This window comes from Cherax quadricarinatus, chromosome 1, assembly GCF_038502225.1.
Source record: "Cherax quadricarinatus isolate ZL_2023a chromosome 1, ASM3850222v1, whole genome shotgun sequence".
Lineage (NCBI taxonomy): Eukaryota > Metazoa > Arthropoda > Malacostraca > Decapoda > Parastacidae > Cherax > Cherax quadricarinatus.
Genome location: NC_091292.1, coordinates 13,414,930 through 13,428,835, shown reverse-complemented (window position 1 = coordinate 13,428,835; position 13,906 = coordinate 13,414,930). Strand labels below are relative to the sequence as shown.

Genomic DNA, 13,906 nt, shown 5'->3' with positions numbered 1-13,906 from the left:
CAGACCACCACCCAGTGAGTAACCACTCCAGACCACCACCCAGTGAGTAACCCACTCCAGACCACGAACCAGTGAGTAACCCACTCCAGACCACCACCCAGTGAGTAACCCACTAAAGACCACAACCCAGTGAGTAACCCACTCCAGACCACCACCCAGTGAGTAACCAACTCTAGATCACCACCCAGTGAGTAACCCACTCCAGACCACGAACCAGTGAGTAACCCACTCCAGACCACCACCCAGTGAGTAACCCACTCCAGACCACGAACCAGTGAGTAACCCACTCCAGACCACCACCCAGTGAGTAACCCACTCCAGACCACCACCCAGTGAGTAACCCACTCCAGACCACGAACCAGTGAGTAACCCACTCCAGACCACCACCCAGTGAGTAACCCACTCCAGACCATCACCCAGTGAGTAACCCACTAAAGACCACCACCCAGTGAGTAACCCACTCCAGACCGCCACCCAGTGAGTAACCCACTCTAGATCACCACCCAGTGAGTAACCCACTCGAGACCACCACCCAGTGAGTAACCCACTCCAGACCACGAACCAGCGAGTAACCCACTCCAGACCACCACCCAGTGAGTAACCCACTCCAGACCACCACCCAGTGAGTAACCCAATTCAGATCACCACCCAGTGAGTAACCCACTCCAGACCACCACCCAGTGAGTAACCCACTCCAGACCACCACCCAGTGAGTAACCCACTCCAGACCACCACCCAGTGAGTAACCCACTCCAGACCACCACCCAGTGAGTAACCCACTAAAGACCACCACCCAGTGAGTAACCCACTCCAGACCACCACCCAGTGAGTAACCCACTCCAGACCACGAACCAGTGAATAACCCACTCCAGACCACCACCCAGTGAGTAACCCACTCCAGACCACCACCCAGTTAGTAGCCCACTCCAGACCACCACCCAGTGAGTAACCCACTCCAGACCACCACCCAGTGAGTAACCCATTCCAGATCACCACCCAGTGAGTAACCCACTCCAGACCACGAACCAGTGAGTAACCCACTCCAGACCACCAGCCAGTGAGTAACCCACTCCAGACCACCATCCAGTGAGTAACCCACTCCAGACCACCACCCAGTGAGTAACCCACTCCAGACCACCACCCAGTGAGTAACCCTCTCCAGACCACGACCCAGTGAATAACCCACTCCAGACCACCACCCAGTGAGTAACCCACTCCAGACCACGACCCAGTGAGTAACCCACTCCAGACCACCACCCAGTGAGTAACCCACTCCAGACCACCACCCAGTGAGTAACCCACTCCAGACCACCACCCAGTGAGTAACCCACTCCAGACCACCACCCAGTGAGTAACCCACTCCAGACCACCACCCAGTGAGTAACCCACTCCAGACCACGACCCAGTGAGTAACCCACTCCAGATCTCAGTAGTATCAGTTCCCGGTAGTACCAGTTACCAGTAACCAGTTACCAGCAGTATGACTGACTACCAACCGTCTGCGTGAATCACTGACTGTTATTCATGTTGCTGCTAACAATAGCATGTTTTTGAACGCCGCTCACCCCTAGGACCCAATTCGTGAGTCAGTCTTCAGATAGAGAGCAGAGGCAGGGCGGGCCTTGTGCTTCCCATATTTTTTTTTTTTTATTATCACACTGGCCGATTCCCACCAAGGCAGGGTGGCCCGAAAAATAAAAACTTTCACCATCATTCACTCCATCACTGTCTTGCCAGAAGGGTGCTTTACACTACAGTTTTTAAACTGCAACATTAACACCCCTCCTTCAGAGTGCAGGCACTGTACTTCCCATCTCCAGGACTCAAGTCCGGCCTGCCGGTTTCCCTGAATCCCTTCATAAATGTTACTTTGCTCACACTCCAACAGCACGTCAAGTATTAAAAACCATTTGTCTCCATTCACTCCTATCAAACACGCTCACGCATGCCTGCTGGAAGTCCAAGCCCCTCGCACACAAAACCCCCTTTACCCCCTCCCTCCAACCCTTCCTAGGCCGACCCCTACCCCGCCTTCCTTCCACTACAGACTGATACACTCTTGAAGTCATTCTGCTTCGCTCCATTCTCTCTACATGTCCGAACCACCTCAACAACCCTTCCTCAGCCCTCTGGACAACAGTTTTGGTAATCCCGCACCTCCTCCTAACTTCCAAACTACGAATTCTCTGCATTATATTCACACCACACATTGCCCTCAGACATGACATCTCCACTGCCTCCAGCCTTCTCCTTGCTGCAACATTCATCACCCACGCTTCACACCCATATAAGAGCGTTGGTAAAACTATACTCTCATACATTCCCCTCTTTGCCTCTAAGGACAAAGTTCTTTGTCTCCACAGACTCCTAAGTGCACCACTCACTCTTTTTCCCTCATCAATTCTATGATTCACCTCATCTTTCATAGAACCATCCGCTGACACGTCCACTCCCAAATATCTGAATACGTTCACCTCCTCCATACTCTCTCCCTCCAATCTGATATTCAATCTTTCATCACCTAATCTTTTTGTTATCCTCATAACCTTACTCTTTCCTGTATTCACCTTTAATTTTCTTCTTTTGCACACCCTACCAAATTCATCCACCAATCTCTGCAGCTTCTCTTCAGAATCTCCCAAAAGCACAGTGTCATCAGCAAAGAGCAGCTGTGACAACTCCCACTTTGTGTGTGATTCTTTATCTTTTAACTCCACGCCTCTTGCCAAGACCCTCGCATTTACTTCTCTTACAACCCCATCTATAAATATATTAAACAACCACGGTGACATCACACATCCTTGTCTAAGGCCTACTTTTACTGGGAAAAAATTTCCCTCTTTCCTACATACTCTAACTTGAGCCTCACTATCCTCGTAAAAACTCTTCACTGCTTTCAGTAACCTACCTCCTACACCATACACTTGCAACATCTGCCACATTGCCCCCCTATCCACCCTGTCATACGCCTTTTCCAAATCCATAAATGCCACAAAGACCTCTTTAGCCTTATCTAAATACTGTTCACTTATATGTTTCACTGTAAACACCTGGTCCACACACCCCCTACCTTTCCTAAAGCCTCCTTGTTCATCTGCTATCCTATTCTCCGTCTTACTCTTAATTCTTTCAATTATAACTCTACCATACACTTTACCAGGTACACTCAACAGACTTATCCCCCTATAATTTTTGCACTCTCTTTTATCCCCTTTGCCTTTATACAAAGGAACTATGCGTGCTCTCTGCCAATCACTAGGTACCTTACCCTCTTCCATACATTTATTAAATAATTGCACCAACCACTCCAAAACTATATCCCCACCTGCTTTTAACATTTCTATCTTTATCCCATCAATCCTGGCTGCCTTACCCCCTTTCATTTTACCTACTGCCTCACGAACTTCCCCCACACTCACAACTGGCTCTTCCTCACTCCTACAAGATGTTATTCCTCCTTGCCCTATACACGAAATCACAGCTTCCCTATCTTCATCAACATTTAACAATTCCTCAAAATATTCCCTCCATCTTCCCAATACCTCTAACTCTCCATTTAATAATTCTCCTCTCCTATTTTTAACTGACAAATCCATTTGTTCTCTAGGCTTTCTTAACTTGTTAATCTCACTCCAAAACTTTTTCTTATTTTCAACAAAATTTGTTGCTAACATCTCACCCACTCTCTCATTTGCTCTCTTTTTACATTGCTTCACCACTCTCTTAACCTCTCTCTTTTTCTCCATATACTCTTCCCTCCTTGCATCACTTCTACTTTGTAAAAACTTCTCATATGCTAACTTTTTCTCCCTTACTACTCTCTTTACATCATCATTCCACCAATCGCTCCTCTTCCCTCCTGCACCCACTTTCCTGTAACCACAAACTTCTGCTGAACACTCTAACACTACATTTTTAAACCTACCCCATACCTCTTCGACCCCATTGCCTATGCTCTCATTAGCCCATCTATCCTCCAATAGCTGTTTATATCTTACCCTAACTGCCTCCTCTTTTAGTTTATAAACCTTCACCTCTCTCTTCCCTGATGCTTCTATTCTCCTTGTATCCCATCTACCTTTTACTCTCAGTGTAGCTACAACTAGAAAGTGATCTGATATATCTGTGGCCCCTCTATAAACATGTACATCTTGAAGTCTACTCAACAGTCTTTTATCTACCAATACATAATCCAACAAACTACTGTCATTTCGCTCTACATCATATCGTGTATACTTATTTATCCTCTTTTTCTTAAAATATGTATTACCTATAACTAAACCCCTTTCTATACAAAGTTCAATCAAAGGGCTCCCATTATCATTTACACCTGGCACCCCAAACTTACCTACCACACCCTCTCTAAAAGTTTCTCCTACTTTAGCATTCAGGTCCCCTACCACAATTACTCTCTCACTTGGTTCAAAGGCTCCTATACATTCACTTAACATCTCCCAAAATCTCTCTCTCTCCTCTGCATTCCTCTCTTCTCCAGGTGCATACACGCTTATTATGACCCACTTCTCGCATCCAACCTTTACTTTAATCCACATAATTCTTGAATTTACACATTCATATTCTCTTTTCTCCTTCCATAACTGATCATTTAACATTACTGCTACCCCTTCCTTTGCTCTAACTCTCTCAGATACTCCAGATTTAATCCCATTTATTTCCCCATATATTTCCCATATATTCCGTTATAATTATACTCCATTATTGTCTATGTGACTTTTCTTTACCCAGTCCATGTAATCGAACCCCCCACATGACACAGACCACCACCCAGTGAGTAACTCACTCCAGACCACCACCCAGTGAGTAACTCACTCCAGACCACCACCCAGTGAGTAACTCACCCCAGACCACCACCCAGTGAGTAACTCACTCCAGACCACCACCCAGTGAGTAACTCACTCCAGACCACCACCCAGTGAGTAACTCACCCCAGACCACCACCCAGTGAGTAACTCACTCCAGACCACCACCCAATGAGTAACTCACCCCAGACCACCACCCAGTGAGTAACTCACCCCAGACCACCACCCAGTGAGTAACTCACCCCAGACCACCACCCAGTGAGTAACTCACCCCAGACCACCACCCTGTGAGTAACTCAACCCAGACCACCACCCAGTGAGTAACTCACCCCAGACCACCACACCCAGTGAGTAACCCACTCCAGACCACGACCCAGTGAGTAACCACTCCAGACCACCACCCAGTGAGTAACTCACCCCAGACCACCACCCAGTGAGTAACTCACCCCAGACCACCACCCAGTGAGTAACTCACACCAGACCACCACCCAGTGAGTAACTCACCCCAGACCACCACCCAGTGAGTAACTCACCCCAGACCACCACCCAGTGAGTAACTCACTCCAGACCACCACCCAGTGAGTAACTCACCCCAGACCACCACCCAGTGAGTAACTCACCCCAGACCACCACCCAGTGAGTAACTCACTCCAGACCACCACCCAGTGAGTAACTCACCCCAGACCACCACCCAGTGAGTAACTCACCCCAGACCACCACCCAGTGAGTAACTCACTCCAGACCACCACCCAGTAGTAACTCACCCCAGACCACCACCCAGTGAGTAACTCACCCCAGACCACCACCCAGTGAGTAACTCACCCCAGACCACCACCCAGTGAGTAACTCACCCCAGACCACCACCCAGTGAGTAACTCACTCCAGACCACCACCCAGTGAGTAACTCACTCCAGACCTCCACCCAGTGAGTAACTCACCCCAGACCACCACCCAGTGAGTAACTCACCCCAGACCACCACCCAGTGAGTAACTCACCCCAGACCACCACCCAGTGAGTAACTCACCCCAGACCACCACCCAGTGAGTAACTCACTCCAGACCTCCACCCAGTGAGTAACTCACTCCAGACCACCACCCAGTGAGTAACTCACTCCAGACCTCCACCCAGTGAGTAACTCACTCCAGACCACCACCCAGTGAGTAACCCCCTCCAGGCCAACAACCAGTGAGGAACTCACTCCAGACCACCACCCAATGAGTAACTCACTCCAGACCACCGCCCAGTGAGTAGCCCACTCCAGACCTCCACCCAGTGAGTAACTCACTCCAGACCTCCACCCAGTGAGTAACTCACTCCAGACCTCCACCCAGTGAGTAACCCCCTCCCGGCCAACAACCAGTGAGCAACTCACTCCAGACCACCACCCAGTGAGTAACCCACTCCAGACCACCACCCAGTGAGTAACCCCCTCCAGGCCAACAACCAGTGAGCAACTCACTCCAGACCACCACCCAGTGAGTAACCCACTCCAGACCACCACCCAGTGAGTAACCCCCTCCAGGCCAACAACCAGTGAGGAACTCACTCCAGACCACCACCCAATGAGTAACTCACTCCAGACCACCACCCAGTGAGTAACCCACTCCAGACCACCACCCAGTGAGTAACCCCCTCCAGGCCAACAACCAGTGAGGAACTCACCCCAGACCACCACCCTGTGAGTAACTCACCCCAGACCACCACCCAGTGAGTAACTCACCCCAGACCACCACCCAGTGAGTAACTCACCCCAGACCACCACCCAGTGAGTAACTCACTCCAGACCACCACCCAGTGAGTAACTCACCCCAGACCACCACCCAGTGAGTAACTCACCCCAGACCACCACCCAGTGAGTAACTCACTCCAGACCACCACCCAGTGAGTAACTCACCCCAGACCACCACCCAGTGAGTAACTCACCCCAGACCACCACCCAGTGAGTAACTCACTCCAGACCACCACCCAGTGAGTAACTCACCCCAGACCACCACCCAGTGAGTAACTCACCCCAGACCACCACCCAGTGAGTAACTCACTCCAGACCACCACCCAGTGAGTAACTCACCCCAGACCACCACCCAGTGAGTAACTCACCCCAGACCACCACCCAGTGAGTAACTCACCCCAGACCACCACCCAGTGAGTAACTCACCCCAGACCACCACCCAGTGAGTAACTCACTCCAGACCACCACCCAGTGAGTAACTCACTCCAGACCTCCACCCAGTGAGTAACTCACCCCAGACCACCACCCAGTGAGTAACTCACCCCAGACCACCACCCAGTGAGTAACTCACCCCAGACCACCACCCAGTGAGTAACTCACCCCAGACCACCACCCAGTGAGTAACTCACTCCAGACCTCCACCCAGTGAGTAACTCACTCCAGACCACCACCCAGTGAGTAACTCACTCCAGACCTCCACCCAGTGAGTAACTCACTCCAGACCACCACCCAGTGAGTAACCCCCTCCAGGCCAACAACCAGTGAGGAACTCACTCCAGACCACCACCCAATGAGTAACTCACTCCAGACCACCGCCCAGTGCGTAGCCCACTCCAGACCTCCACCCAGTGAGTAACTCACTCCAGACCTCCACCCAGTGAGTAACTCACTCCAGACCTCCACCCAGTGAGTAACCCCCTCCCGGCCAACAACCAGTGAGCAACTCACTCCAGACCACCACCCAGTGAGTAACCCACTCCAGACCACCACCCAGTGAGTAACCCCCTCCAGGCCAACAACCAGTGAGCAACTCACTCCAGACCACCACCCAGTGAGTAACCCACTCCAGACCACCACCCAGTGAGTAACCCCCTCCAGGCCAACAACCAGTGAGGAACTCACTCCAGACCACCACCCAATGAGTAACTCACTCCAGACCACCGCCCAGTGAGTAGCCCACTCCAGACCACCACCCAGTGAGTAACCCACTCCAGACCACCACCCAGTGAGTAACCCACTCCAGACCACCACCCAGTGAGTAACCCACTCCAGACCACCACTCAGTGAGAAACCCCCTCCAGATCACCACCCAGTGAGTAACCCACTCCAGACCACGAACCAGTGAGTAACCCACTCCAGACCACCACCCAGTGAGTAACCCACTCCTGACCACCACCCAGTGAGTAACCCACTAAAGACTACAACCCAGTGAGTAACCCAGTCCAGATCACCACCCAGTGAGTAACCCACTAAAGACCACCACCCAGTGAGTAACCCACTCCAGATCACCACCCAGTGAGTAACCCACTCCAGACCACCACCCAGTGAGTAACCCACTCCAGATCACCACCCAGTGAGTAACCCACTCCAGACCACCACTCAGTGAGTAACCCACTCCAGATCACCACCCAGTGAGTAACCCACTCCAGACCACCACCCAGCGAGTAACCCACTCCAGACCGCCACTCAGTGAGTAACCCACTCCAGACCACCACCCAGTGAGTAACCCACTCCAGATCAGCACCAAGTGAGTAACCCACTGCAGGTCACCACCTAGTGAGTAACCCACTCCAGATCACCACCCAGTGAGTAACCCACTCCAGATGAGCACCAAGTGAGTAACCCACTCCAGACCACCACCAGGTGAGTAACCCACTCCAGACCACCACCCAGTGAGTAACCCACTCCAGATCACCACTCAGTGAGTAACCCACTCCAGATCACCACTCAGTGAGTAACCCACTCCAGATCACCACCCAGTGAGTATCCCACTTCAGACAACCACTCAGTGAGTAACCCACTCCAGATCACCACCTAGTGAGGAACCCACTCCAGACCACCACCCAGTGAGTAACCCACTCCAGATCACGACTCAGTGAGTAACCCACTCCAGATCACCACTCAGTGAGTAACCCACTCCAGATAACCACCCAGTGAGTATCTCACTCCAGATCACCACCTAGTGAGTAACCCACTCCAGACCACCGCCCAGTGAGTAACCCACTCCAGATCACCACTCAGTGAGTAACCCACTCCAGATCACCACTCAGTGAGTAACCCACTCCAGATCACCACCCAGTGAGTAACCCACTCCAGACCACCACCCAGTGAGTAATCCACTCCAGATCACCACCCAGTGAGTAACCCACTCCAGATCACCACTCAGTGAGTAACCCACCCCAGATCACCACTCAGTGAGTAACCCACTCCAGACCACCACTCAGTGAGTAACCCACTCCAGATCACCACCCAGTGAGTATCCCACCCCAGACCACCACTCAGTGAGTAACCCACTCCAGATCACCACCCAGTGAGTAACCCACTCCAGATCACCACCCAGTGAGTAACCCACTCCAGATCACCACCCAGTGAGTATCCCACTCCACATCACCACCCAGTGAGTATCCCACTCCAGACCATTACCCAGTGAGTAACCCACTCCAGATCACCACCCAGTGAGTATCCCACTCCAGACCATTACCCAGTGAGTATCCCACTCCACACCTCCACCCAGTGAGTACCCCACTCCAGACCATTACCCAGTAACCCACTCTAAGCCACTACCGGGACTACCCAGTAACCCACTAGAAACTAGGATCACGTGCCCAGACCCCTTGCAACATGCCCAGAACCTTTACAACATGCCCAGAACCCTCCAAAATTTTCATAGCCTGCTTAGAACTTCCATAACGTGCCCAGAACCCTCCACAATCAGAGCAGAACCTTTACAGTCTTCGGTGAAATCCTCGAATATCACTTTTCTATCCATACAAGTCACAGCAACACGACGGGACCCAAATGTCAGCCTCGACTAGTTATCCAGAACCCCTCCCCCCCCCACTGTCAGCCTAGAACTCCTGCAACCTGAGCAGAACCTCTCTCTTCCTAGCCGCAACACTATTGAGCTTAGTTATGAACCTCTGTGATCTACCCAGAATTCTCCACAACCTGCTCAGACACCTCGGCCCCGTAGCTTCATTGGTAACGCACTTCGTACACTCAGGTCCCCGGCATCGGTGGAAGCAGTGGGGGCGTGTTTCAATAAGATACCTTCTGTCCCTATTCACCTAGCAGTAAGTAGGTACCTGGATGTTAGTCACCTTTACACTTGCTGTCATTGTTCACATAGTAGGTAGGTACCCTGTCTTAATCACCTTACACCTGCTGTCATTGTTCATATAACAGTAAGTAGGTACCTGGGTATTAGTCACCTTTCACCTGCTGTCCCTGTTCACCCAGCAGTAAGTAGGTACCTGGGTGTTAGCCAACAGGTGTGGGTTGCATCCTGGGGAACAAAATCAACCTAAGCTGCGTACTATGCTCTACATAGATGTCATTGATGTCAGCTATAATCTGTATAATTTGTATAATGTACTTGTAGAAATAAAGATTATTATTATTATTATTATTATTATTATTATTATTATTATTATTATTATTATTATTATTATTATTATTATTACATAAGCCACCAGTAACTCTTGACTCTCTTACAGGAAACTTCGGTTACTACGAAGTCACACACATTCCTAAAGGGGCCACAAACATCTTTGTTAGAGACACCTCAGCTAACTTTCTAGGTAAGTGTGTGCGTGTGTATGTGTGTGTGTGTGCGCGTGCGTGTATGCGTGCGCGCGTGTGTGCGTGCATGCACCTGTATGTAAAAATATTCTATTTATTTGAAAATATATTCGTAATATTTTAAGGGAAGGGGTCAGAGCTCCAGCTCCTGGTACTGTCCCTCAGGACAAGCGGCTCTCAAAACTCACTTACAGTGTAGATACAGTGTAGTTACAGTGTGGATACAGTGTAAGTACAGTGAAGGTACAGCGTAGATACAGTGTAGGTACAGTATAGATACAGTGTAGGTAAAGTGTAGATACAGTGTAGATACAGTGAAGGTAAAGAGTAGATACAGTGTAGGTACAGTGAAGGTACAGTGAAGGTAAAGAGTAGATACAGTGTAGGTACAGTGTAGATACAGTGAAGGTAAAGAGTAGATACAGTGTAGGTACAGTGTAAGTACAGTGAAGGTACAGCGTAGATACAGTGTAGATACAGTGTAGGTACAGTGTAGGTACAGTGTAGGTACAGTGTAGATACAGTGTAGGTACAGTGTAGGTACAGTATAGATACAGTGTAGGTAAGGTGTAGGTACAGTGTAGATACAGTGTAGATACAGTGTAGGTACAGTGTAGGTATAGTGTAGATACAGTGTAGGTACAGTGTAGGTACAGTGTAGGTACAGTGTAGATACAGTGTAGGTACAGTGTAGATACAGTGTAGGTACAGTGTAGGTACAGTGTAGGTACAGTGTAGGTACAGTGTAGGTACAGTGTAGATACAGTGTAGGTACAGTGTAGATACAGTGTAGGTACAGTGTAGGTACAGTGTAGATACAGTGTAGGTACAGTGTAGATACAGTGTAGATACAGTGTAGATACAGTGTAATCACAGTGTAGGTACAGTATAGATACAGTGTAGGTAAAGTGTACATACAGTGTAGATGCAGTGTAGGTAGAGTGTAGGTAAAGAGTAGATACAGTGTAGGTACAGTGTAGATACAGTGTAGATATCGTGTAGATACAGTGTAGGTACAGTGTAGATACAGTGTAGATATCGTGTAGATACAGTGTAGGTACAGTTTAGGTACAGTACGTACAGTGTAGATACACTGTAGGTACAGTGTAGGCATAGTGTAGATACAATATAATTACAGTGTAGCTGCAGCGCAGATACAGTGTAGGTACAGTGTAGATATAGTGTAGGTATAGTGTACATACAACATAGCTACAATGTAAGTACAGTGTAGGTAGGGTAGGTGCAATGTAGGTACGGTGTAGATACAGTGTAGGTGCAGTGTAGATACAATGTAGATACAGTGTAGGTACAGTGTAGATACAATGTAGATACAGTGTAGATACAGTGTAGGTACAGTGTAGATATATTGTAGATATAATGTAGGTACAGTGTAGGTACAGTGTAGATACCGTGTAGGTACAGTGTAGATATAGTGTAGATATAATGTAGATACAGTGTAGGTACAGTGTAGATACCGTGTAGGTACAGTGTAGATACAGTGTAGGAACAATGTAGATACAGTGTAGGTACAGTGTAGATACAATATAGTTACAGTGTAGGTACAGTGTAGATACAATATAGTTACAGTGTAGGTGCAGTGTAGGTGCAGTGTAGATACAATATAGTTACAGTGTAGGTGCAGTGTAGATAGTGTAGGTATAGTGTAGATACAATATAGTTACAATGTCGGTACAGTTTAGATACAATATAGTTACAGTGTAGATACAGTGTAGGCAGTATAGGTGCAATGTAGGTATTGTGTAGATACAGTGTAGGTACAGCGTAGATACAGTGTAGTACAGTGTAGATACATTATAGTTGCAGTGTAGGTACAGTGTGGATACAGTTCAGGTACAGTGTAGATACAGTGCAGGTACAGGGTAGATGCAGTGTAGGTACAGTGTAGGTACAGTGTAGATACAGTGTAGGTACAGTGTAGGTACAGTGTAGATACAGTGTAGATACAGTGTAGGTACAGTGTAGGTACAGTGTAGATACAGTGTAGAAACAGTGTAGGTACAGTGTAGATACAGTGTAGGTACAGTGTAGATACAGTGTAGGCACAGTGTAGATACAGTGCAGGTACAGTGTACATACAGTGTAGGTACAGTGTAGGTACAATGAAGATACAGTGTAGATACAGTGTAGGTACAGTGTAGATTCAGTGTAGATACAGTGTAGGTACAGTGTAGGTACAGTGTAGATACAGTGTAGGTACAGTGTAGATAGTGTAGGTACAGTGTAGATACAGTGCAGGTACAGTGTAGGTACAATGTCGATACAGTGTAGATACAGTGTAGGTACAGTGTAGATACAGTGTAGGTACAGTGTAGATACAGTGTAGGTACAGTGTAGATACAGTGTAGGTACAGTGTAGGTACAATGTAGATACAGTGTAGATACAGTGTAGGTACAGTGTAGATACAGTGTAGGTACAGTGTAGATACAGTGTAGGTACAGTGTAGATACAGTGTAGATACAGTGTACAGTGTAGGTACAGTGTAGATAGTGTAAATACAGTGTAGATACAGTGTAGGTACAGTGTAGGTACAGTGTAGATACAGTGTAGGTACAGTGTAGGTACAGTGTAGGTACAGCGTAGATACAGTGTAGATACAGTGTAGGTACAGTGCAAGTACAGTGTAGGTACAGTGTAGGTACAGTGTAGGTACAGTGTAGATACAGTGTAGGTACAGTGCAAGTACAGTGTAGGTACAGTGTAGATACAATGTAGATACAGTGTAGGTACAGTGCAAGTACAGTGTAGGTACAGTGTAGGTACAGTGTAGATACAGTGTAGGTACAGTGCAAGTACAGTGCAAGTACAGTGTAGGTACAGTGTAGGTATAGTGTAGATATAGTGTAGGTACAGTGTAGGTACAGTGTAGATACAGTGTAGGTACAGTGTAGATACAGTGTAGGTACAGTGCAAGTACAGTGCAAGTACAGTGTAGGTACAGTGTAGATACAGTGTAGGTACAGTGCAAGTACAGTGCAAGTACAGTGTAGGTACAGTGTAGGTACAGTGTAGGTACAGTGTAGGTACAGTGTAGGTACAGTGTAGATACAGTGTAGATACAGTGTAGGTACAGTGTAGATATAGTGTAGATACAGTGTAGATACAGTGTAGGTACAGTGTAGGTACAGTGTAGATACAGTGTAGGTACAGTGTAGGTACAGTGTAGGTACAGTGTAGATACAGTGTAGGTACAGTGTAGGTACAGTGTAGGTACAGTGTAGATACAGTGTAGATACAGTGTAGGTACAGTGCAAGTACAGTGTAGATACAGTGTAGATACAGTGTAGGTACAGTGTAGATATAGTGTAGATACAGTGTAGATACAGTGTAGGTACAGTGTAGGTACAGTGTAGGTACAGTGTAGATACAGTGTAGATACAGTGTAGGTACAGTGTAGGTACAGTGTAGGTACCGTGTAGATACAGTGTAGATGCAGTGTAGGTACAGTGTAGGTACAGTGTAGGTACAGTGTAGATACAGTGTAGATACAGTGTAGGTACAGTGTAGGTACAGTGTAGGTACAGTGTAGATACAGT

General features: G+C 48.1%; 1 protein-coding gene across 1 annotated transcript in view; it reads left to right on the top strand.

Moving 5' to 3' along the window:
- Positions 1-10,350, top strand: part of LOC128690351 (ADAMTS-like protein 5) — a gene marked incomplete at its 3' end in the record, with an annotated part of 271,296 nt that extends 260,946 nt beyond the window's left edge. The window contains 1 exon segment of the mRNA XM_070095193.1: positions 10,267-10,350. Within this exon segment, the coding sequence (XP_069951294.1) occupies positions 10,267-10,350 (84 nt within the window).
- Positions 10,351-13,906: the final 3,556 nt, after the last annotated feature.